The 25,299-nt window shown below is 43.9% G+C and overlaps 1 protein-coding gene across 1 annotated transcript in view; it reads right to left on the reverse strand.

Moving 5' to 3' along the window:
• Positions 1-25,299, reverse strand: part of kiaa0825 (KIAA0825 ortholog) — a gene marked incomplete at both ends in the record, with an annotated part of 289,583 nt that overhangs the window by 176,085 nt on the left and 88,199 nt on the right. The window contains 3 exon segments of the mRNA XM_080738825.1: positions 2,456-2,578; positions 2,902-3,141; positions 15,156-15,346. Coding sequence (XP_080594951.1) covers positions 2,456-2,578; positions 2,902-3,141; positions 15,156-15,346 — 554 coding nt within the window.

A 25,299-nucleotide genomic window follows, 5' to 3' on the forward strand; every position in this document is an offset into this window, starting at 1 on the left:
CATAGACATTTTCGGGGGAAAAAATAGAATGTACTTCTTAAAATAAATGTATCATGCCTGTTGCTAAGGTATGGCAACATGACTGGTGTCTTCAAGACACCAGTCATGTTGCCATACCTTACCTTTTTTTGAACTGACGCCACTGTACATCTGAGAGGCAATATTGTCACTTTTACTCCACTGCAATTATTTGAAGACTTTAGTTACTTTGCTACTTTACCAACGTTGTGCTTGTGAGCTTGTAGATCTGCTATAAAAAAATAAAAATACATTTGATTTACTTTTGGTACTTTGGGGACTATCTCATTCTTTTGCTATGACTCCCTGCTTTCATATGAAAAAAATGAAAATGACAAAATGGTAGATGACTCAACCCCAGTCAAATCTGGTCACATTATGTTGTATGCCAATACTTCGTAATCTTTACTTTAGTCAAACGTAGATCGAATTTGGGGCTTTTACTTCTAACAGTAAATCTACATTGCTATTTGTACATAAGTAAGTCCATTTTAAGCAAATAACAAATAAACTTGAGTACTTTTTTCCATCACTGAACACATCAGGGAGGACCCTGGGATGCAAAGAAATAAAGAGGCCATAAAATGAAACTAATTTGAGCTCTGCGAGAACCTGGAGAGACGAAAAAAAAGTGGATGGGGTTAGTTTGATTTGTGACTCATCAACACGCAATGACATCACCCTCGACTGAGAGGATGTGTGTGTGTGTGTGTGTGTGTGTGTGTGTGTGTGTGTGTGTGTGTGCGTGCGTGCGTGCGTGTGTGTGCGTGCGTGTGTGTGTGCGTAGGCCTCATTGAGCATCAAGTGCAGCTCAATCAGTGGAGTGGCGTTGCAGTGCATGTGTGTTCCATTACCTCTGAAGGTCATATATCTACAGGTATATGGCCTGGACTCAACACTCACATATGGTTCTCCATACACACTGTGAGGCCAAAGCCTGCCAAGACCTTTATGTGTGTGTGTGGGTGCGTGCATGCGTGTGTGTATTTACACTTTGCACGTATTTCCAAGTTTATGTACGAGTGTCCATGAGTCTACGTAGTGTATGTGTCTTACATTGTGTGTGTGTGTGTGTGTGTGTGTGTGTGTGTGTGTGTGTGTGTGTGTGTGTGTGTGTGTGTGTGTGTGTGTGTGTGTGTGTGTGTGTGTGTGTGCGTGCGTGCGTGAGTTAATTACATCATTGCGTATTCGTAATTATCCTATATTAAAATTGGCTTAAGGGAGAACCATACCACTAGTATCGCCTCAGGGCGACATGCTACAATTCTTGGCCATCTGGCCAGTGATGTATATCGGACCAGTTACCCATATATGGAGATGCATGTACTGTATATAGTACATCCCTTTTATGGCCATACACGGAGATCCATGTCTGAACCAGCCGCACAGATATGGGCTGTCTTCCTCCATATATGGGCATTCCCATATGAAGTCCTATTAGATATGGGCTTAATATTGATGAAATCAGGGATGTCCATATATGGGCATAAAAGGGATTCTGTTACATGGAGATCCCTATCTGAACCAGTCACACAGATATGGGCCATGTCTTGGCCATCTGGCCAGTGATATATATCGATGACATCAGGGATCTTCGTATATGGGCATAAAAGGGATTCTGGGGAATACCCATACAGTATAATGACTTTTACATAGGTGATGTCACCTGTGATGTCAAAGTAACCAACTCATAGATTGTAAAAATGTGCACACACACACACACACACACACGCACACACACGCACACACACACACACACACACACACACACACACACACACACACACACACACACACACACACACACACACACACACACACACACACACACACACACACACACACACACACACAGCTGTGACATTTCTCAAGGTAAACTGCGACAATAAGGAGTTCCCAATGGTGTGTGTTGTCTAACCTCAATGTGTCGTCATGGCATCAGGTGTCAACCATTCAGTCAGCTCCATATATGGGCACAAAAGGGGGCAACACCAAATATGGACATACTGTGTATACTGATGATGACAGATACCAAAATATCCATATATGGGCATATCAGTCGGATCTGTGCCGCGCAGTGGTCCAAACATCTAGTATAAAAATCTGAGCACACCCAATGTGAAGTGAGCGGTGCTATTTATTTATGAGTCAATTTCATTAGGCGTCCCGCGAGGTTTGGCCACAGTCCGGACAGATGCTGGACCTGAGCCTTTACAGTTTTTTTATGGAGAAGGGAGCTTATTTTTTATTTAGTTTTCGTCACTGAAAAAAACACAGTCATATGCTTTTCGTCATAGTTTTATTTGAGGAAATCAACACTGTGTGTGTGTGTGTGTGTGTGTGTGTGTGTGTGTGTGTGTGTGTGTGTGTGTGTGTGTGTGTGTGTGTGTGTGTGTGTGTGTGTGTGTGTGTGTGTGTGTGTGCGTGTGTGTCCTACCGTCCAGTGTCCAGGGTGTGTGTGTGGGGGTGCAGAGCGGTCAGCCAGTGCAGATCAGGGTGGTCTGGTGGTGGTGGTGGTGGTGGTGGGGGTCCATCCTTCACTGAAGCACTCACAAATGTCCTGCACAACAACACAACACAACACACTATAGGGTGAGCTGTCTGTCCGTGTGTCAGTCTGTCTGACAGTAAAATATTGAGCCATTTTAGACCTGAACGCAAATCTGTGTCACTTTAGATCTGAACCACTTTAACCATTATTTTATGCTTTAACTATTACAAAAATAGCACATATACAAGCCTGTAGATCTTTTAGATCTTGTAGATCTTGTAGATCTGCTATTTTTGAAGAATTGCGACCATTTGATCAAGTCTAAGATATATTTTTGACCCGATTCTATAAATGTCTTCTAAAATCTGTGGTTCTCAAACGTTTTATTTTACCCGTGCAGCATCTCCAGGGGCGCCGTGACGACCAGCATCACGGCCAGGAGCTGCTGACAGAGGCTGTGGATCTGGGCCGGCCAGCGGTCGGCCCCTGCTCCTCCTCCGGGGACCTCCGGGGCCTCAGGGACCTCCGGGGCCTCTGTGCGGTAAGGAGCGGCGCCCAGCATGGCCTCGGGGTTGTCGCACACGCTCCACATCAGCTGCTCCACGTACAGCAGCACCGCCGTGATGTCACACCTGCAGGGGACGAGACGCACAGGAAGTTATTTAAACTTAGAAGTCAGAGAAGTTCATAAAATAGCAAAAATAGCTGATCTACAAGCTGTTCTACGAATCCCCTGAAAATCTACTGTCTTGCCAATCACTGTTGCGTGGATTAAAGCGAGATACAATCTCACGACTGAAATAATGTTGTTTAAAATGTTCAATTTGTGACACAAACACTCACATATAGTCACACACAAACTTCAAATGCTCTAATCTAATTCATGAGGAAGGTCTATGTGACTGAAACATTGCATAACGAAAATGTTCATTTTGCAAGAGTAGACAGTCATTGTGTACATACATCCTGTGCAATATTTAAAAAATGCCCTAATCTTGAAATAATAACGGAAAATAGATTGTCGCGCAAGCATGCTTCAATAGACAAGCCGAGCTTCTGTGGAATCCAAATGACTGAAATAAGTATCGCCGAATGAGAACTTTAATCCATCCTGTTGCCATCTTGTCAGTTGCTAGTAAAATTTAGCTTAAATATATTTTATATAAATATTGGTCCATAATAAGTTTTTATACAGCTTTTAGCCTAAACAACCACTCGGATACTGACATTTCATGTTCTGTCTGTCTCTAATTCCAAGCCGTTTCAGATACAATACCAAAATGCCCTTTGTTGGCAACGGGGCGCTGTCTTTCGGCTAAAATTGGAACGACACAGAGAATATTAGAGAACCACGATGAGAACCATGTAGACTAGAATCAATCGTAATCTTCTCTGTATCGTTCCAATTTTAGCACCACTTTACATCATGGTTCCACCTCATATACCGGTATATACTGTATAGTCTCAATAGAATATACCTTCCCAAAAAGTACCGCCCCCTTCTCAAGGGGGCCCAATAGGAAATCAGTACCGTTCAGACACGCCCATTCAGAAAATCACTGAAATGAAAGGCAAGGCTTAGAGTTAAAGAATTGTTTTTTTGGACTGTAGAGACACTGGGAAGACCAAAAAACAAGAAAAAAATGTTGGGGGCCCCTTTAAAAAAACATAATCTGCCTGCATGTGTGGAAAAACATTCAAATCCACACATTTTCCCTACAAAATAACGCAAAAGCTATTTTCTTTGACACGCACACACCGGTGACCTCAGCCACAAATCTAAAACTAACTAACTTCAGGCCAGTCCAATTTGACTCTTGCTCAAGACGGCCAGTCTAAGTAATGATGCAATGTTTATGACGTAATGATCGCCATCACACCATGCCGTCTCAACGTGGTTTAGCAACTTCTGGCGACAAGTCAAGCTGAACCCCGACAACCTCTTCTGATAATTAGTTGGCTGGGAGACATGGGAATAACAGAAGAGTGTGTAGGGAGGGAGAGAGGGAGAGGGAGGGAGAGAGAGAGAGAGAGAGAGAGACTAAACAGAGCATCCCTATTCCCAAAGGTGACATCATCATCACCAACAATAGTCCAATAGTCCTTTGTGCCGGTCGCTCTCAAGCAATACAACGAGACTCATGATGGTCGTTTGCCAAGGCCTAATAGGATTACCTAGGACAACTGTTACCTTGCACTACTGGAACAAAAGTTGTACTGACTCTGACCTCTAACGTACTTTTCCCTGAGAGGGTTGCTGTGGCGTCTTGCTGTGGCTCCCATTATTGCTTTAAAAGGAAAAATATATATATATATTCTTGACTTATTTGCACTGACTTTGGTCACTTTTTTTCTGGCCCTGCACTATTGGGTTGTGTTGGTTGTACTGTGTGTTATTGCAGTGTTGATATGGCGGTGTGATACTTGTGTTGCATGACTGCATTGACTAGCAGTGACTGTTATGTGCACTCTTTTGTTTGGCACTGTTTGTTAAGTTATGCTTTGAGTATAGCTTTTTTGTGTGTGTGACGTGTCACTTATGATTTTGTGTTTTGTGGTCACTTTATGTATATATTCTTCTTCTTTTTTTTGCAATAGCTTTCGACACTTTATGTTTTATTTATCTTTTTTGTGCTTGCCCTTTGAACTGTACACTACAGTACTCTTTTTCTTTTTCTTACTTCTCTGTAACTTGTAACCTTAAAGGGATAGTCCACTTTAAAAAAAACTGAACACCCTGAACAGTTTTTAATTTGCTTGATTCAATATTTAGATATTTGATGTAAATGTTACCAGGCCCTCCAGGCCCAGGGCCTCTCCCCACACACACCCATTGTAACTTCAAACTTCATTTTAACCATGATAGATTCATTAAAAAAACACACATTATTTTTTCTGGTGACTCATAATACCATCCTAATATGTGAGCAGGCCGTGTTTTTTCAATAACTTTTTTCATTTATTTTTAATAATATTTTTTTGTATTACATTTTTTCCAATTTCCCAAAGAATTATTAAAAATAAATGAATGATCGAGAAAACACGGCCTGTTCACGTACTAGGAGGGTATTATGAGTCACCAGAAAAAATTATGGGCGTTTTTAATGAATCTATCTATTTGTATGGGAAGCGGCCCTGGAGGAGGAAGGCCTGATAACATTTACATCAAATATATATAAATATTGAATAAAGCAACTTAAAAACTGCTCAGGGTGTTCATAAAAGCCTGATTAGATGATAAAATGACCAAAAGTTTTTTTGAAAGTGAAATATCCCTTTAACTGCTGTGCTGCCTCTGGGCAACTGAATTTCCCCCGTGGGATAATAAAGATATCTATCTATCTATCTATCTATCTATCTATCTATCTATCTATCAATAGAGATAATAGATTGTGTTGCAGATTCAACTATTTCACAGGTGGCTTCATAGACTTGCTTCGTTTATGCGTAATTTCAGACATTCACGAGAACCCTCCATACTTGGTAAACTTGACTTGGTCTGCTCTTTTTTTCCCACATGTCAGGGACCCCCAAATTGATATGTATTTGGGCTGCGGACCCCCATCTGAAACTGTTTTGTGTAAAAAAAAAAGCACTGATCAAAAGATTTTTCAAATAATTTATCAACAACAGCAGATGTGAAACGTATAAATGGATAAAGGAGTTAAAAATGATCGTGATGCTTAGCTACTTTAGCTGGGGATTTACAATAAGTCCACACAATTAAAGAACGTGGATTTTGTATTTATTTTGGTCAACGTGTGCCATTTATCTCTCCTAAGGCACCACATGAATACAGCATGGAATTGTGGACAAAATGGTTTTGGGTCTGAGAGGCAAATTCTCGTCAAATGGTGGTCCGTGGCTCAAATGGTGGTCCGTGGCTCAAATGGTGGTCCGTGGCTTAAATGGTGGTCCGTGGCTTAAATGGTGGTCCGTGGCTTAAATGGTGGTCCGTGGCTTAAATGCCGTGGCTCCTTGGTATGGAAAAAGTTTGAGAAGCACGTCTTCAACAGAACGCCATGACATCATCATCATCATGACAGGCTGTACGAACACCACGGGCCAATCAGGACTAGGGATGGGACGATAAGAAAATGTCATATCACGATGATTGTGACAAAAGAAATCGCCATTTATGATATTATCGCGATAATCAAAATCCTTTATCCTGGGGCGGAACATTTGCCAAAAAATAGCAGATTTACAAGTTCATAAAGCGTTCCGTGTCGCAAGGCGACGCGTTGTGAGCTTGTAGATTGGCTATTTTTTGGCAAAGACATTTGATAGGAAGTGAAAAAAATGCTGTATCAAGTATGTATATTTTAAGTACCTTTCACCAATTATACAGGGTTTAAGTGGTACCGGATATGTAGCTCGGCAAATAAAAGGTGAATTGATCTCAGTGCATGACGGAGGACGATATCACGATAAACTAGAAAATATTGTTCCTTCGAAACAATTGTGGGCTCGCTTCAAGCCAAAAAACAATGGCTATAAAAGTACAAAATGTCAAGATCGCAGGCAGTGCTCTCCTCGCCATTTGTTCCAAAAACGTGTTATGCAAAAGTTGACCCGCTGGTGGCGCTATAACAGGCCAATGTGAGGAGGTTGGCATCTGTTCCTTGACCTAGTGGGAATGTGCTTGCAAGATTTCACGCACATCGCAGGCTGTGTTCATGATTTTAGGTGTTTTTGGCCACTTTAATCGCTGCTTGCAGCTATTTGCCAACTCGGGAACGATGTAAATAGGGAATGAATGCCCCGCCCTTTAATGCAAACCACATTATACCTGTTGTCATAGGACCCGTTTTGACCATCTGTTTGCCTGTGTCCATTTATGCCCATATATGGAGATATCTGTATCTGTCTGTCTGTCGGCGTTCATTTTATGTCCATGAGATCACTGCAGATATAGGTCTGGGTCAATTTTATGCCCATATATGCCCATATATGGAGATATCTGTATCTGTCTGTCTGTGTCCCTTTATGCCCGTATATGGAGATATCTGTTTATCTGCGTCCATTTTATGCCCATATATGAGATCTCTGTATCTGTCTGTCTGTGTCCCTTTATGCCCGTATATGGAGATATCTGTTTATCTGCGTCCATTTTATGCCCATATATGAGATCTCTGTCGCTTTTTGTTTGTTTCTTCTTTAAGCAGAATACACAGCCTGCTTAAATCTGCATTATTCAAGTCATCCTCCCAGTCCCACGCTTTGTTGCTTGTCTTATGTTTGTCTTTGTCTCTTTTATTTTCTTTTTTGGAGCGGACCCCATGAATGCCCCACCATTTAATGCAAACCCCAATATACCTGTTGTCATAGGACACGTTTTGACCATCTGTTTGCCTTTGTCCCCACCCTTTAATGCAAACCCCAATATACCTGTTGTCATAGGACCCGTTTTGACCATCTGTTTGCCTTTATCCCCTTATGCCCATATATGGAGATCTCTGCACACACAGTACCGGTTGCGGAAAACTCTGATGTCAGACATCAGCTCCGCATTCGGGCATTCATTTTATGCCCATATCTGGAGAACGCGCGTGCCGGTGGGAAGAACGGTTCTCGAGATACGCGGATTACATACATACATATACATTCACAGAGATTTTTTGTTGACTCATGTGGCGTACGTGATGTCAGAGCTTATTATGAAGTGATGTCACAATGAGTCAGCGCTTGCGCAGATTTCCTCCGGAACAGCCTGATGTCAACAATCAGCTCCGCATAAGGAGATTCCGAACGTTTTGCGCCGGTTCGGTCAGAAAAAAACGTGCTTCGGGTCGGGTCGAGGCCCGGCACTGCACTCCGCGCCGCGGCGGGGAACGTGCGTGCCGAATCTGAAGCCGGTGGGACGAACGGTTCTCGAGATACGCGGATTAGTTTAGTTTAATTTATTGACACAATTGTATAAAACATTGGGTCCAAACAATAATCGAAAACCCATTAATAAAAAACTTGAAAAAGTACAAATTACAATACATTAAAAAACAACACAAAACACAAAATCCCTTGAATCAAACAACCGAAACTTTCTGTTGCTCCAAAAGTGACAGGCAGGCATGCAGCATACGCAAAGTTTCTCTGTTAGTTGCCGCAAAGAGTGAGCTCAGATCATCAAACTCAAGTCCATACTTTCTTCTGATGTCCTGTGTGAGGGAACACACTAGTATATGCTGTTCATTTTGTATACCAGTCTCACATTGGCATGTACGCTGTTCAGTTGGTATGCGACTCCACCTTCCCATCTCCACACGCAGTCTATGAGAGGACAACCGAAACCGTGTAAAGGTTATCCTCAAATAGTCCTCAATGTAAGGTGTACTGCTGGTGCTTGTGTAGAGTGGATGGACAGATAAATCTGGGTTGATGGCTTGGTATGTCCTATATCTTGTTCCCTCCTTGGATTGCAGTTTATGAATCATGTCCCTTCGGTCAATCAATCAATCAATCAAACTTTATTAAGGACACTTGATCCATAGCAACATAAAAACATAAAAGTAACATACAAATACAAACAAGGGTGGACATAGTCCACATAAAATCATAAATGATTATACAAGCTTACACGCCAATGGTTCCACAATTTAGAAACAAACCTGACCGAGCTCAGTAAAGGGTTTGTCAAGGTTAAAATTACACTGTTAGCAGAGTCAGACAGCCTACACATACATTTGTACATGAGGTTCCGCAAAACAGCGGAGCAGGTGGGTACACCAATATTTACAAACATTTCACTTGCACTGCTGCATCGTGGTACTCTAAGCAGCAGTCGCATGCCATCATTATAGGCTACATTGAGTTTATGCATACTGCTCTTTCTGTAGCGCCGCCACAAGTGGGCAGTATACATAGGTGTACAAAAAGCTTTAAACAGTGTAGACTTCACAGAAGCTGAACACATGCTAAACTTACGAACAATCATGTTAGCTTGTGCATATAACATTCTACGTTGCCTGTAGATGTCCCTATCATCAGATAGGTCATTTGTTAGATAATGGCCTAAGTACTTGACCTCATCACAGACCTTGAGGGCAGTACCAGACAGAAAGAAGACAGGAAATGACAGTTTACTGTCTTCCTTACTTCTTATAATCATAATGTTACTCTTCTTTGCATTGTACATTATGTCAAAATCTAAACCATATTGAGAGCAGACCCTCAGTAGCTGTTGAAGGCCAGCACTATATGGACAGAGGATAACCAAATCATCCGCATACATCAGGTGGTTGATAATAGTATTACCAACCCGACACCCTGTGTCACAGCTGTTCAGCTTCTTAGATAAATCATCCATATATAAATTGAATAGCATAGGGGATAAAATACTTCCCTGTCTAACGCCATTGTTTACAGTGAAATGTGCAGACACACAGTTACCCCATCTAACACACATTGTCTGATGTGCGTACCAAAAAGCCAGGATTCTTATTAGAACTGTAGGAACCCCTCTGTTATATAGTTTTTGGAACAATTTCTCGTGATTGACACGGTCAAAGGCTTTAGATAGATCAATAAAACATGAAAAAATGGTTGTATTATGCCCATTATATAAATCTAAAATTTCCTTTAAGGCAAATATACACATATCTGTACCATGTTTAGGTTTAAAACCAAACTGGTTGTCCGAGATAAGGACAAACTTTTCCAATCTGTTCAGTATAGTCCTCTCCAAAACCTTAGATAAGATACTGGCCAGGGCTATTGGTCTGTAGTTATCCGAGCTATTCAGTTTTCCAGATTTATCCTTTATAATCGGCACTAGAACCACTGATAAAATAGAATTTGGTAAAATGCCATGAGTTAAAAACCCAGTAAAGCAGATGGCAAGTAATGGACAGAGTTTTCTACCTGCATATTTTAGATGCTCAGCAGATATTTTGTCCAAGCCACACGCCTTATTGTCTTTGAGCATCCTGACTGCATCATAGATTTCTTGTGGGGAGACTGTCACGTTCTCATTCTCAGCAATGTTGCCCACAATGAAGGAGTTGCTTTGCACACAATTGAACAGCTCATAATAATGATTCTGCCACAACTGAGCAATCTCCTCTGGGCCAGTTGCCCCATCAATATTGGTAGGCAAGGACGTTTTACAGTTATTTAATACTTTAATTTCTTTCCAGAATTCATTTGTTTCACATTTTTGTAGCTTCTTTGCAAGAGAATCTGCCCTCATTGTATTTTCGTTTTTTTTAATGAAACGCAAAGCATATTTAAAATTTGCATTTGCACGTTTTTTATGTTCAAATAAAGGACCATGTTTTTGTCTGCCTGACTCAACCCAAGCTTTGAAAACCCTTCTAGCCTCAGCATGAAGTTCACCCACATACTGATTCCAGCCTGGCTTAGCCTTGTATATCTTAGTCCTCTGTTTATACAAGGGCCTGCTGGACATAAGGAGGGACTCTACAATGCTGTCATACAGTGTACATAGATCAGTGCTATGTTGAGGATTCTTACAATTAACATCACTGCACACAGCAGCATCTCTTGGCAGAAAAATGTTATTTAACAAGGTGTTAGAGTGTCGATGGTACTCACTAATGTCCTCCTCACTTAAGTTAGACCAATCGATCCTCCCAGCACTCATATTACTGTCCACAGGCAATAGTGTAGGTACCTGACCCATATTTACAGAAAAAGAAAAGGGTATATGATCTGTAGTGGCAAACTCATAGTTAATTCTCATACTCTGTATGGAGTCATGTGCATCAGCTGTACATATGCAATGATCCAACCAAGAAGTTGTGTGCCATGCCTCACTAATATAAGTGTAGCTGTCTTCAGGCAACAACAACTTACTGGAGAGAATCATGCCACTGTCAGTGCAGAACTGCTTTAAATGTTTAGCAAAAGATGAGTTCATATCAGAAATATCTGCATTCATGTCACCCACAACATAAATGCATGTGGATGCATTGTCCTCGATAAAGGACATTATCACTTAAACTCACTTGCCCTACATGTAAAAGAATGTAATATGATCTTGTTTCTCCATTATCTCAGATATATGAGAATACATGACTTGGTTCTCCTTCTTTAGCAGTTGAAGAACATACCACAAGGGGTCATCAAGCATGCCATTACGCTGCTGTATCTTGTTGAAGAACCTGGTCTGCTTTTCTCTCACTAAGGCTTGCAATGAAGGAAGCCCTGCTTCCAACAAGCAGGTTAAGTTAGGTGTAGTAACCCTCACCCCAAGTAGGGATTTCACTCCAGTCATGTAGAGAGTTTCAACAGACTTTAAGGGAACTTGTAACCAAGCCTCACTCACACCCATACAAAATAGCTGATGAAAAGGCAGCCTCAAAAACCTTACGTTTTACAGAAAATGGGGCATCATAGTTTGTGGACAGGAAGATTATCAGTTTGTTTAAGTGCTTTGTCTTCTCTTTTACATGTAGGGCAAGTGAGTTTCGGGCATTTCCATCAGCGGTGAAGATGGCTCCAAGATATGTATATAACTGTCACAGTGCCTCGCTGTAAACGATATTACATACACACAGACAGACAGAGATTTGTCGCATTTATAGATAGATTAACTCATACTGTGCCGGGCCACTTGGGGGCGCCAAAGTCTGTTGAGTGGCCAGGGTCCACTCCATAGAGGAGCGTTGCAACATACAGGGACTCACGTAGCAGTGACGTGCGTGGTCACGTTTGTGCATGTGATGAAAAAGACCCGGATGAAGATGGCTACAGGATTGCTATAGGCTAACACTCATTTAGAAGATTGATTTTTGGCGATTTAGCCGTAAATAAAACTTTCCCGCTACGATAAGAAAAATGAGCTCCAAAGATGTGACTTTGTATTGGATTCGGCGGCGCGATGCGGCGGCGTTACCCTCTCGCGGGCCGATGTAAACAGAATCGCGGCCCCGGGCCTGGATGGACATTTAGACCGGGGCTTTGTTGAGGCCTCCGATTAATTCATTCATTTTATTAAAAAAGCCGGACTAGATCGGGATCGGCACCCCGGAATACGTTGCGCCGCCGACAGTATAGATTGAGTTTTTTTGGGGGGGCTCTAAACTTTATTCTAAACCATTTTCAATGGAATAAATCGTCGGACCATCTAGACTCGGTCGTTGGGAAGCGTAGGACGAGCCAGGACCACCCACATCTCTACAAGCAGCTCAGGGTAAGTAAAATAGCATAAAAATATTGTATTGTATTGAAAAAAGCCGGACTTGTTCGGGATAGGCACAAAAAGGGTTAATATTATTTAAAAATAAATTGTGCACTTCATAGGCATGTTAGATAAAGGTCCTTAGATTGGGTGTAGAATGTTTCATGCAAATTGCTCAAAACTCCCAGGCTAAAAACGGGTTTAAGCGTTTTTTTTTATCACGATAAACGATAATATCGCGTATCGTCCCATCCCATCCCCAATCAGGACGGGCCGCCGTCATGGTGCGGTTAGCCTCCCCTCCCAGCACAGAGCCTCCCCTCCCAGCACAGAGCCTCCCCTCCCAGCACAGAGCTGCTGCAGTGGAACTGCTGGCTTTTCATTTCAACCATTAAAGTCCTCCCTTCTAACGTCTAAATGCCCATAAAACTGTTTCCTCGCTGCGATGAGGAGGACTGTTCATCATCCTCAAACTCCCTCCTTCTTTATCTCACACACACACACACACACACACACACACACACACACACACACACACACACACACACACACACACACACACACACACACACACACACACACACACACACACACACACACTGTAACACAATCGGAGAGAGAGCTAGAGAGAGAGCGAGAGAGACATACGGTACTGATGTCATTGCTGTCAAGAAAAAAAAAACTTGTATCTTGTTTTTATGTAAATTAATGTCCAACTTCATCATACAATAGTGTCGCACAAAAGTAGTGAAAACAGCTCAGTACACCATAAACATACAGACCTCACGCCCCCAAAGGCAAGGCCCAGACTCCAAGTATAGGGAAACACTGTTTCATGTAACATGCACTTTTCTCAGACGGGGTGGCTGGCATCTCCCTTAGAGATAAAGTGAGAAGGTGTCACCCGAGAGAGACTTTGAGTAGAACCGCTGCTCCTACACTTGGAAAGGAGTCAGCTTAGGTGGTTCGGGCATCTAGTACGGATGCCACCCGAGCGCCTTCCTAGGAAGGTCCTCGATGCACGTCCCACTGGGAGGAGACCCCGTGGCAGACCAAAGACCAGATGAAGGGACTGCATCTCCACACTGGCCTGGGAACGCCTCCCGGAGGAAATGGATAATCGGGAGAGGGAAGCCTGGAAATGTCTGTTGGAACTGTTACCCCTGAGGGTATCCGATTCCGGATACGCGGTTTGAAAATGGATGGATGCACCCGACACCTTGTGCCTCACCCACACTCTCTCCCACAAGGACACCATCTTACGCCAATGGGTGCTTGGGTATACATACAGTACAAACATGCACACACAATCATTCAACATTTCATGCATCGCTACATAACCTACATACTGTATGCTGTACATGAGAAACAACCACAATGGAAATATGTGTACGTATAACGTCACTGTCGGGTGTAAACCTCCTACAGCAGAGGTCTTCAACGTTTTCAGGCCAAGGATCCCCCTTAGTTGAGAGAGAGATGAAGCAGGGACCCCCACAACCTGTTCATAGATAATTCCATATAGTTTCATTGTTTGACAGCACAATCATCAGTGTATTTTGGATCATGTCAATTTGTGTTTTCAGATATTTAACCACTTGAACCGTCAATACTTAAACTTGACCTTTCACTCTGTACTTAGTGTGCTCTTTTTTCCCCTCTACACCAAACTTGTAGATAGGCTATTTTCGGCCAAAGTTTTCCAATATGGGGGGCGCCCGCTGGCCTAGTGGTCAAGGCGCATACCACATACTAGGCCATGATGCCTGCTGGCGTCGCCGGTTCGATTCCCGATCCAGACGACCTTTGCCACATGTTATTCCCCATCTCTCACCCCATTTCCTATCAGTCTACTATCCTATCAAATAAAGGCTTAAAAAGCCCCAAAACAAATCTTAAAAAAAATATGGACACTAGTGTTCAAGTGGTTAACTCAATTAGCGCGAAATATTAAAAGGTATCTACAGTGCCGATCCCGCAATGTTGCGCGAAATATACTGTATATACGGTAAAGCTGGCCTGGCTACCTTCGGTCCGGTGAAAAACCCTGGCACGGGTGAAGTCGCCGATTCATCATCATCGCGCATCCACGTGCACACAATAGTGATCCCATCCCATAGAAACTAACGGTCTTTCTCATCTTTACAGTCCATTTTCTCCAAAAAACACTTTTGATGCCAAGGATGGCATTGGATTCTCGCTAAAATAGCACAAGCACGAAGGCATCCATCTTCTATCATTGTTTACGTTTTGGACCGGAACTAGTCACAGGTGAATCTTGAACATCGTCAAGTGGGAATTGTGAGCTCGATCTACTTCCGGCCTTCAAAATAAGAGACTGGCCGCGGACGGAGAAAGCGACCGGCACCCTGAACAATTAACACTTTCATGTCGGCGGCACGAAATCGTTTGGTTAATATGAAAAAGAAGAAAAAGGTTTCTATCACACATAGATTTGGGGGACCCCCAGGAGGTCCTGGGCCTGGCGTGTATATATATCTTTACCTGATCTGCAGGTGTCTCTTGTAGGAGGGCGTGGCGCGGGCGTATCTCTGCACCAGCAGCTGGAGGGTGTGGCACAGCACCTGTCCCAGCAGCGCCCGGGCAGCACCACCCGGCAGCACGCGCCACAGGTCACTGCGCAGGCCGCGCAGGAAGTAGCACCACATCTGTACCGAGAAGGAACAGCGCTCGCCCTGAGGGGAGGGAGAGAGGGAGGGAGAGAGTTACTTTTCAAGATTCGAATGCAAAAGTAGCAAAAAGTAGCAGATTTACAAGCTCAAAGCTTGTTTTGAGCGCGCAAATCTGTTATTAGTGATGTTTTTTTGGGACGCTGTATATGATCAAGCTAATTTATGACGGGGGGAAAAAAACTCAAAACAAGTTTGAATAAGGGGATGAGAGGTGTATGCCCCGACGACACCAACGATATGATACGATATCGTCACTGTCTGGCCAAAACCACATTTTTTTAGGTTTTAGATTTTTTTGCATAAATCTGGGTTAGGGTTAGGGTTAGGGCTAACCCTAACCCTAACCTAGTTCCAGACCCTGAATCGCTAGCCACACCTCTTTAAATTTTTGTTTTGGCGATTCAGGGGTCTAGCATTGCTCTCATTGAAGAGGCTTTGCTCGTTCGAAAATCCGTACGGCGAATCACCACAAGTATGACTAACTGGAGGGCAGTCTGCTGCGCAGATGGGCGCAGATGGGCGTGGCGTGAGGTCTTCGAATGGGCGTGGCGTGATGGGCGTAGCGTGAGGTCTTCGAATGGGCGTGGCGTGATGGGCGTAGCGTGAGGTCTTCGAATGGGCGTGAGAAAAGCTACCAAGTCGTTCCACTCGCAGTTTCTACCGTAATTACACTACTTGAAGCGCAGCGAATTTTGGACGGGGGCTCATTTTACCGGGCATTCGACTCCACTCGCAGTTTCTACCGTAATTACACTACTTAATGCAGCGAATTTTGGACGGGGGTCGGGGGGCTCATTTTACCGAACGTTCAGCCGCGGCGGTTCATGTTACTGCGGTCGACTTTGGGGCCGCCTCGATCGGCCTCGGACCGACGAGTGGCACGCTTGCCGTGGACCACCTCCAGGGACCCCTGGCTATATAACATAACAGGGGGACATGCGGATATATAGAGAGAGAACCATGCAGGGGCACGGGCGGCCGCCGATCCACTCCTATCCGAAGTGGGCTGCAGTGGCGGGGTCCTCCGCAGCGGCGCGATCCGGAATGATGGTCCCCGGGCGCCGTGCGTGAGCCACCCCGTTAGAAGGGTAATTTTCCCGGCTACACAGGGTGTAGCGCGGCGCCGCCAGGGCGTCCCCGAAGCTCCGCGATACCTCCAGGGGTCCCCGGAGGGTGGAGGTGGTCGGCGATACGAGCCACTCGGCCGTCCCACGCCAAGGCTCCAAAGTCGGATAGGAGTGGAACGGCTGCCGCCCCGTGCCCCTGGTTCTCTCTCTCTCTATATATATATCCCCATATCCCCTGTTATATCGCCTGGGCATGGGTAACTGGAGGCGGTCTGCGGCTGAGACCCCAAACCCAAAGTTGGATGCGAGTGGAGCGGCGAGCCGCTGGTTCTCTCTTTATTATATCCCAGGCCCAGCATTATCGTAGACCTTTTCTCACGCCCGTTCAAAGAACAAGTAACTCCCATTCGAAGAACTTTCCCCACGCCCCGCAAATCTGCGCGGCAGCACAGAAACCGCCGCCATCTTTGCCTCCAGTTACCCCTGTCTCAATCAGCGTAGTGAATCAGCGTCTTGTGATCAGCGTGGGTGGGGCTTTCCCAGAACTCATGTGCGTTTCCGGGTAAACAAGTGCCGCAGCCGTACCTTACCGCGCATCGCGTCGCCCGTCTCAGTAATATGCGATCGTATCGATCTCGCTATGAAACATCAGTAGCAGGCATGTTATGTTGTGTTTGATTCCTAGTTCGTAGTGCTCCCATTCTGCCTGTTTCTTTTGTTAGCAAGTAGCAATAGCAAGCAACAGGCTACCCACTAGCCAGCCACATAACAACACTACGTCATCTGCTTTGCTACTGTTGTGTTGGTCAGACGGTGAACCAATCACAGAAGACTGCTTCTTTGGCAAAGCCCATCCCAGCAATCGCCCTGGGTGGGAGCAACCTCAGACTGAATAATGGAGTGAAACGAAATGTCAATTCAGGCTGAGTGTCAGGCTAGGGCTACTCCACACTTTCTGACAAACCAGCTAACTCCACCCGATTGGCCCTATCTTTTTTTTCATATGTGCTATTGAACACCCATTACGTCAGTCTATGTGTTGGTTAAAATAATATTGAACCAATGAAAAGTAGTAAAAAAGACCCATCGGTCAAAACCTCCTAACTCCCCTTGAGCTCATTTTCCCCGAAAATGAACATCTTGGAGTTGGGAGGTTTGCCCCCCCCCCCGACAGCAGAGATATCACATGATATGTTGTGATATGAAGATCTACAGTGCAAAGAGAACAAGGGCAGGAACAGAGGAGACGCGGGGGAGGTAAAAATAGAAGGAGAGAGAGAGAGAGAGAGAGAGAGAGAGAGGAGTGGATGAAGGAGTGAGACAGACAGGTCTGTCTCAGCCACCTGCACTCTGCACCTGGACTCATCCCCCCTCCCCCTCCCTCCCCCGCTGAGTACTGCTTTAAAGTTCGCATCTGGGGAAAACGCATGAGGCATGCACGCACGCACGCATGCACGCACGCACGCACGAAGAGGAACACTAGAACATCACAGAGAGAGAGAGAGAGAGAGAGAGAGAGAGAGAGAGAGAGAGAGAGAGAGAGAGAGAGAGAGAGAGAGAGAGAGAGAGAGCGCTATTATCCCGGCGTCCTGTGGTTTTAATTGCTCTCAGACAGAACAGAGTGCGTTCGGCTCCGTTTAGCTCTGGTGTCATAAAGAACGCGCGTAATTAGCCGCATGCTGAACCTCCGACAGGCCAGCGTACGGGCCGCCCCCACAACGGACAGTTTTGTGCGTGCGTGTGTGTGTGTGTGTGTGTGTGTGTGTGTGTGTGTGTGTGTGTGCAGGGGTGTCGCACCAAATTCTGGGCCCTGGGTACAAGGATTCACTGCGGGCCCCCCATGAATGTTCTTCATAGGGGGAGGAGGGTGTTTAACCCATTTAGACTGGGAACGCATTATTACGCATTATTTTGTGCTTTAACTATTGAAAAATAGCAGATCTACAACCTCACAGCGCGGCACTCAGTGCTGCACTGTGAGCTTGTATATCTGCTATTGTTCAATATAATTAAGGCCCCTCCACCTTGGGCCCTAGTAACTCAGTCCCACTCCCCCCCCCCCCCCCCCCCCCCCGTGACGCCCCTGTGTGTGTGTGAGGGAGGGAGGGAGGGAGGAAGACGGCGGCGCCGCCAAAAATCTTTCCTCAAACTTCCTCCTCTGGCCCTTTTTCTCATTTTCCTGTTGCTTTCACCTCGTATAGCCCTTAACTACTTTAATGTATCCACCTGTTTTCGCGAGAATATACTGTAGCATTATCTGTGGGACACTTCCGGGGAACAGCAGACATACAAGCTCACGTCGCGTCGCAGATGCAACCGTTGTGAGCTTGTAGATCACACTCTGCTGCGACTCCGGAAGCTGCCGCACAACTTCTGCGCAACGCACGATGGGACGTTGGAAAGTTGTGGACAGATACTAGAGGGCACAATGCCATATACCAGTGTTTTGTTTTTTAAACAATATGTTTATTTAGTTTTTCTCTTTTTTTTGGACATACAATACAACATATACTTGACAATAAAAAGACTACTTACAGACAAAACAAGAAAATAAAAAGAAAAGAAAAGAGAATACAACACCATACCAAAAAAAAAATACATGACATTAACACGACACATAAAATGATTAAATAATTATAATACAAAGAGCACACATCCTTAACTCATCTGCCGCCCAGCACGTTTATAAACGTTCTATTTTGCCCAGCTATTTACCGCCCAGCCCGTTTATAAACGTTCTATAGTCTTTTCATTGTTTTACAATTGATGGTGCTCTCGTGCTGCCTGTGACTTAATACAGTAGGGCAACATCAAAGGGAACCAGGTCATTCACGTGAATGAAGAAAAAAGGTCAAAAAACTGCATTGAAATACATGTTATCAGGCAATCCAAATACAACAGAGAGAGAGGGAGAAAAAGTCTGCAGCTGTTTTAGACGCGACAAGCCAGGCTAGCCAGCTAGCCAGCTGAGGAGAAAAAAGAAAAAAAAAAGATCGGTTGGGAGGCTGGTTGAGATTTGAATATAGGATATTTATAGTTAGAGTTAGAGTTTAGATAGTTGATTGATAGCCTAGAGATGACAGTAGAATTTGTTTAGATTTGAGTGTATTTAGGTGAAGGCACTCTGTATTTATAGTGGGAGAGGAGGACGCGCACACACACAGGGGTGTCACAAGGGGGGAGTGCGAGTGGAAACCCTACACTACTAGGGCCCAAGGTGGAGGGGACATAATTATTTTATACTTTAGCTATTGAAAAATAGCAGATCTACAAGCTCACAGCGCGGCACTCTGCGAGCTTGTACATCTGCTATTTTTGAAATCCCCCCTATGAAGAACAATCATGGGGGTCCCGCAGTGAATCCTTGTGGCCAGGGCCCAGATTTTGGTGGGACACCCCTGGCCACACGCAGCAAAACAACATCCATCCATACGACACGACACACAATGAAAAAAACGGAAAAAACCAGGGTCCTACCTGATACACTGTCACCTCCTCCCCCCCAGTGCACTCCTGGCTCGTAAAGATATTCCATTGATAAACAAACAGTCTGCTGGCTCGTAAAACTATAATCCATGTGGCTAAACAACAGTAAGGAAAATGATCCAATGGTCCAGCAAACTTTTCTCTGCATCGATCTGAGTTTCCGTTAGCTAAGAAATCACGTGACATAACACAGGCAGGGGCGTCAATTGGGTATGGCAGGGGTATGCAGCTGCCAATGCCATACCTTGGCTACAGGGGGAAATAATAAAAATGTACTTTTCATCGTGCCTGTTGCTAAGGTATGGCAACATGCCTGGTGACACCAGTCATGTTGCCATACCTTAGCTTGTTCTGAACTGACGCCACTGAACACAGGGATCAGCTGGGGGGGCTCGTCTGTGTGTGTGTGTGTGTGTGTGTGTGTGTGTGTGTGTGTGTGTGTGTGTGTGTGTGTGTGTGTGTGTGTGTGCGTGTGTGTGTGTGTGTAAGCACTTGGTTTCATTTACCCTAAAATGTCATGGTTTCATTATCTGAGAAATCACGTGACCTTCCTTGTTGCTTGAGACATGCGCGTGCATGTGAGTGTGAGTGAGTGTGTGTGCGTGTGTTGAGTGAGCACACAGTACCACAGCGCCATCTATTGGCTTGAAACTAAATAAGCGACTTATTCATGCTGGTTTCATAAAAAGGCTTTTTTTAGGCTTTTTTATTCAAATTAGCCCATGTTGGGCCAGTACAGTAGTCACTTAAAAAATCAGGGAAAAATCAGGAAACAACATTTAAACCCCATTTATTTATTGGTAAAAGTATATTTCTTCATCTTTCCATCGGTATACTCCATTTGTTCATAGCTAAGAAACACATTTTTTAAATATTCATTGAAAATTAGTCAAAATGCTCCAAAACCCTGACATGTTTTGGAAGAGTTTAATAAAAAACGTGGGGCAGGCAATGTGTTAACAGTAACTCCCAGAGTCCCATGCCATAAGGCCGGACAAGTGGCTGTAGAGGCGCTGCAGCTACCCTACTCCATACCAGTGGTTTTAAATGTTTTAATTAAGTAAAAGTAGTAATGGTGTAATGTAGAGATACTGTAAGTCTGGAATTCAATATTCACTTGAGTAAAAGTACAAAACTATCGGTATGAATCTTTCAAATGTATAAAATGCATAAAACCTTCTGAAAATAGACGATTTACAAGCTGACGCATATCTCGTCAATCGTCAATGGCATTGAATAAAGTAGGTCGGGAGTGGCTTATTGTCGGTATCAGCCGGTAACACGCGGGAGTCTGTCCCCATTACAAGACCCCTGGGAGATGTATTGCTGAGGTGGAGCGCCAGTATTTGCCACACATCTTGCCGCACCCCAAGCCGTGCTACTTATTCGCTGCGTTGGCGGTGCCCAGAATTGAACCCATAACCTTGTGGTCCAAAGGCAGGAGCTCTGTAAGTACCGACTGAGCTAACTGGACACAAATGGCATTGAATAAGTTAAAGAGGTGGTGCCATAGTTTTGTACTTTTTCTGTTTTTCATGTGTCTAGGAGGTTGAAAGTACTTCATTAGACCCCCTGGTGTATTTCTTTTTTGAGAAATGATGTATTCTCTTAGTATTTGTTTGTTTTCTCTTGGAAGCTGCCACCTTGTGGTGAAAAGTGTCAGTTAAAAAACACAGATACTAAGTATGTCACAGTATCAACTCCTCCCCTATTTACCATTCACCCAACACTGTGGGGTGTGGCTATATCAGCTGGGTCACCACCCACCATGCCATCCATGCATACTTAATGAACTGGGGGTGTGGCCACATAAAAACCCAATTTTAACTCTTTCTGTATACTTTTTTGGAAAATATCTTCCTCCTAGTATAATCATAATACCTGATAATCATGTTTTATAGGGGGGGGGGGGGGGGGGAATCATGGCACCACCTCTTTAAGGATTTTTACTCTTGAATACTTAAGTACATTTAAAAGCAAGTCAGTGGAGTAAATTTGACCAGGATTACTTTGTCCATCTCTGTCTGTGACTACTTGAAAAGCAGGGCCGTGCAGAGAGGACTGAGAGGGCAGGTGCTCAAACCCCAGAAGTGGCACATATTGCTGACAGTGGTCAGTACCGTAGTTTGGTTGAATAAAAACAAAAAATTCAAACAGAACATTTCTGATTGCTTTATACAACGTTAAACAACGTTAAACTCACTTTGCCACTCGATTTGCCATTCACTTTATGCATTTGCATACTCTTTTCAGGCCGCGACCCCCAAAACAAACGCGAGGCGTTGTGAGCATGTAGATCTGCTGTTTTCACAATCTCTGCCTCTAATATTTGACAATTTGGCGAATGTTTAATTTGCCATTTTAGAGGTATTAAAAAGATCTTAAATTGTCACTTTAGAAATGTGCAGATACCCTCTATACACTTAAAATGTATGTTGCTTTATTTACTGTTGAGTGAGAAAACGATATTGCACAGCACATTTAAGTTAATCATCTGGGGACCCCCCAAAATGATTTGAGGACCCCCCCTGGGGGCCCCGACCCACAGGTTGAGAACCAGTGATTCAGAGATCTGCGTTGGACGCAGAGCGTGACCGAGCTGCGTGTCCGGGATTAGGCCACATCCTCCGCCGCTGGTCTCCACGGAAACCAAACCCAGACCAGACCAGGCTCCAGCTCCCATGCCACCAGTGGTCATTTCCCATATTCCCTCCTGATTGGCTACGACTGCCTTCTAAAGTTTGTGTATGCGACGTGACGGTTGGTGGTTTTATATTGATTAGTTAGATGAACTGTAAATGATAAACTGACTATATCATTTGGCAACTTCCTCACCCCCCGCCTCTCTCTCTCTCTCTCTCTCTCTCTCTCTCTCTCTCTCTCTCTCTCTCTCTGAGTGGAAGGAGGCTGCGTGTTGAGCGTTTGTTTGAGAGGTGTTTGCGAGTGTTTTTCTATCTTTTTTCTATCTATCTCTTTATCGACATACTGCATGTGAATAGTGAGTTTATAGTTTTTATTGTTAAAGGTGTAAATCGCCAGGCTTTGGGAGGAGGTGGTGTTTGTGTGTGTTAAGTGTGTGTGCTGCAGCCGACCAGCGCACGCTGGTCGGTGCGCATAAACGGTTAACGCGACGCGATTATGGAGTTTGTTAATTTAACAAGAAAGCACGGTGTGAAGATCGCATCAAAGTTTCAGTTCTCAGTAGAGGAGTGTAGTTTGGCGATCGGGAAGGTGGTCGGTAATAGCAGCGTTAAATCCGCGGCACGGATGAATAATGCTGTTGTGATTTTTGTTGACAGTGTTGACAAAGCAAACACGCTGGTGGAGAACGGCATTGTTATAAAGGACACGTTTGTTCCTGTTGCGCCTCTTGCTACTACAGCAAAGAAGGTGATCATTTCTAATGTCCCTCCATTCATTAGAGATGAAGTGTTGACACGGGAATTATCCCGACATGGTAAGATTATTGGCCAAATTAAAAAAGTCCATTCAGGCTGTAAATCTCCTGAATTAAAGCATGTCGTGTCACACAGAAGGCAGTTAAATATGATTCTGCACAAGAGTGGGGATTTGAACTTGGCTTTCAAGCTGAGAATTGATGACTTTGACTATGTGATTTTTGCAACATCTGAACAGATGAAATGTTTTTTTTGCAAATCCAGTGGACACCTAGCCAGGGGTTGTCCAGAAAAGATTAATGCAACAGAGGAAAATATTGAAAGTGGGGAAAAGCAGGGGGAGACAGGAGATGTACAGCAAGACAGTCAAGAGGGTGAGACTGAGACAGGACAGGGGGGGACAGGGGACATGCAACAAGACAGCCAGGTGAGCGAGACAGAACAGAGGGGGACAAGTGACATACAGGGAAACAGCCTTGTGAGTGAAACAAGACAGGAGGAGACAAGTGCTGTTCAGGAGAGTGAGACAGGAAAGGGGGCGAAAAGTGACATGCAGCAGGACAGTCAAGTGAGTGAGAAAGGACAGGAGGAAAATAAAGGTCCGCTTTTTGGCACAGGGATGGTGTTTGGCTCACCTTCTGTGCTTACTGTAAAGCAGAATGTAATCAGCCCTGCAGAAAATGTAATGATGGGAGGGGAAGAAGTTGAAATGGATAATGAAAATGTTGTCTTTAAAATGCCATTAAAAAGGAAAGGCAAAGGTAACAAGGGAAGCTCAAGGGCAAAAAAAGGAATAGCTAGCAAATCCACAACTGAGGCAGCTAAACAGGTAGCGGAGTCTGATTCAAGTGTGTATGCTGCAGACAGCGAGAGTGATTACTCTGATTCCATGACTGCTAGTCAAGAGATGAAGGCAGATTACACTGTTGGAAAAATACAGTTGTTCTTACAGAAAACTAAAAATTTGAGGGGAGTGAAAGTGGAGGACTATTTCTCTGATAGAGAGTGTTTCTCTGAGTCTGTACGACGTCACTTGGGTAACAAAGAGGAAGGAGGCTTTACTAAGCCTGAAGTCGCCAGGTTAAAGAAACTTGTTTCAAGAGTCAGATCAGAGCTAAATGATGGATGTGATGATGATGAATAAGTTTTTACACCCTGTGTACAATAGATTAGTGTTATGTTTTTGTTTGCTTTTATTATTTCTTGCTATGAGTCATTTTAATATCAGTACATTGAATCTAAATGGGGCAAGAGATTTAGCAAAAAGGTCTCTCTTGTATGAATTAATGAAAATTAGGAAAACTGAGGTGATGTTTGTACAGGAGACCCACAGTGACTGCTTAAATGAGTGTGATTGGAAAAGAGAGTGGGAGGGGGAAGTGGTGCTCAGTCACAAGAGCACAACCAGTGGGGGGGTGGGCATTCTTTTTTCGAAAAATTTCACTCCAATTTCTATTGAAATAGAACAGGTTGTGGAGGGTAGGCTGTTGGTGGTGAGAGCAGTTTTTGATTTTTTTAATCTGATGTTCATTAATGTGTACGCTCCTAATACGGGTCCTGAAAGAGTATTATTTTTGCAAACATTAAGCACTAGATTAAGTCAAGTTGATGTTGAGGATCTATTATTTTTGGGTGGAGATTTTAACTCAACAGAAAATGATTGTTATGACAGGAATCATTTGGAACCCCATAGAGCATCACAAAGTGCACTGAAGAAATTGATAGAAACATATGATCTAAATGATGTGTGGAGAAGTTTTAATGGTGACATAAGACAATACACTTGGGCTCATAGTAGGGATAATCTAATTTCTCTTGCTAGGTTGGACCGGTTTTATTGTTTTGATCATCATTTTAACACCTTTAAAAGGTGCAGAATATTTCCTGTTGGTTTTACTGATCACTGTATGGTTGAGTGTGTCGTTTTAATCAGTAACTTAAAACCAAGGAGTGCATATTGGCATTTTAACACCGCTTTACTAAATGATGAACATTTTAAAGATGT

Source organism: Nannobrachium achirus, assembly GCF_963921795.1.
Source record: "Nannobrachium achirus genome assembly, chromosome: 12".
Lineage (NCBI taxonomy): Eukaryota > Metazoa > Chordata > Actinopteri > Myctophiformes > Myctophidae > Nannobrachium > Nannobrachium achirus.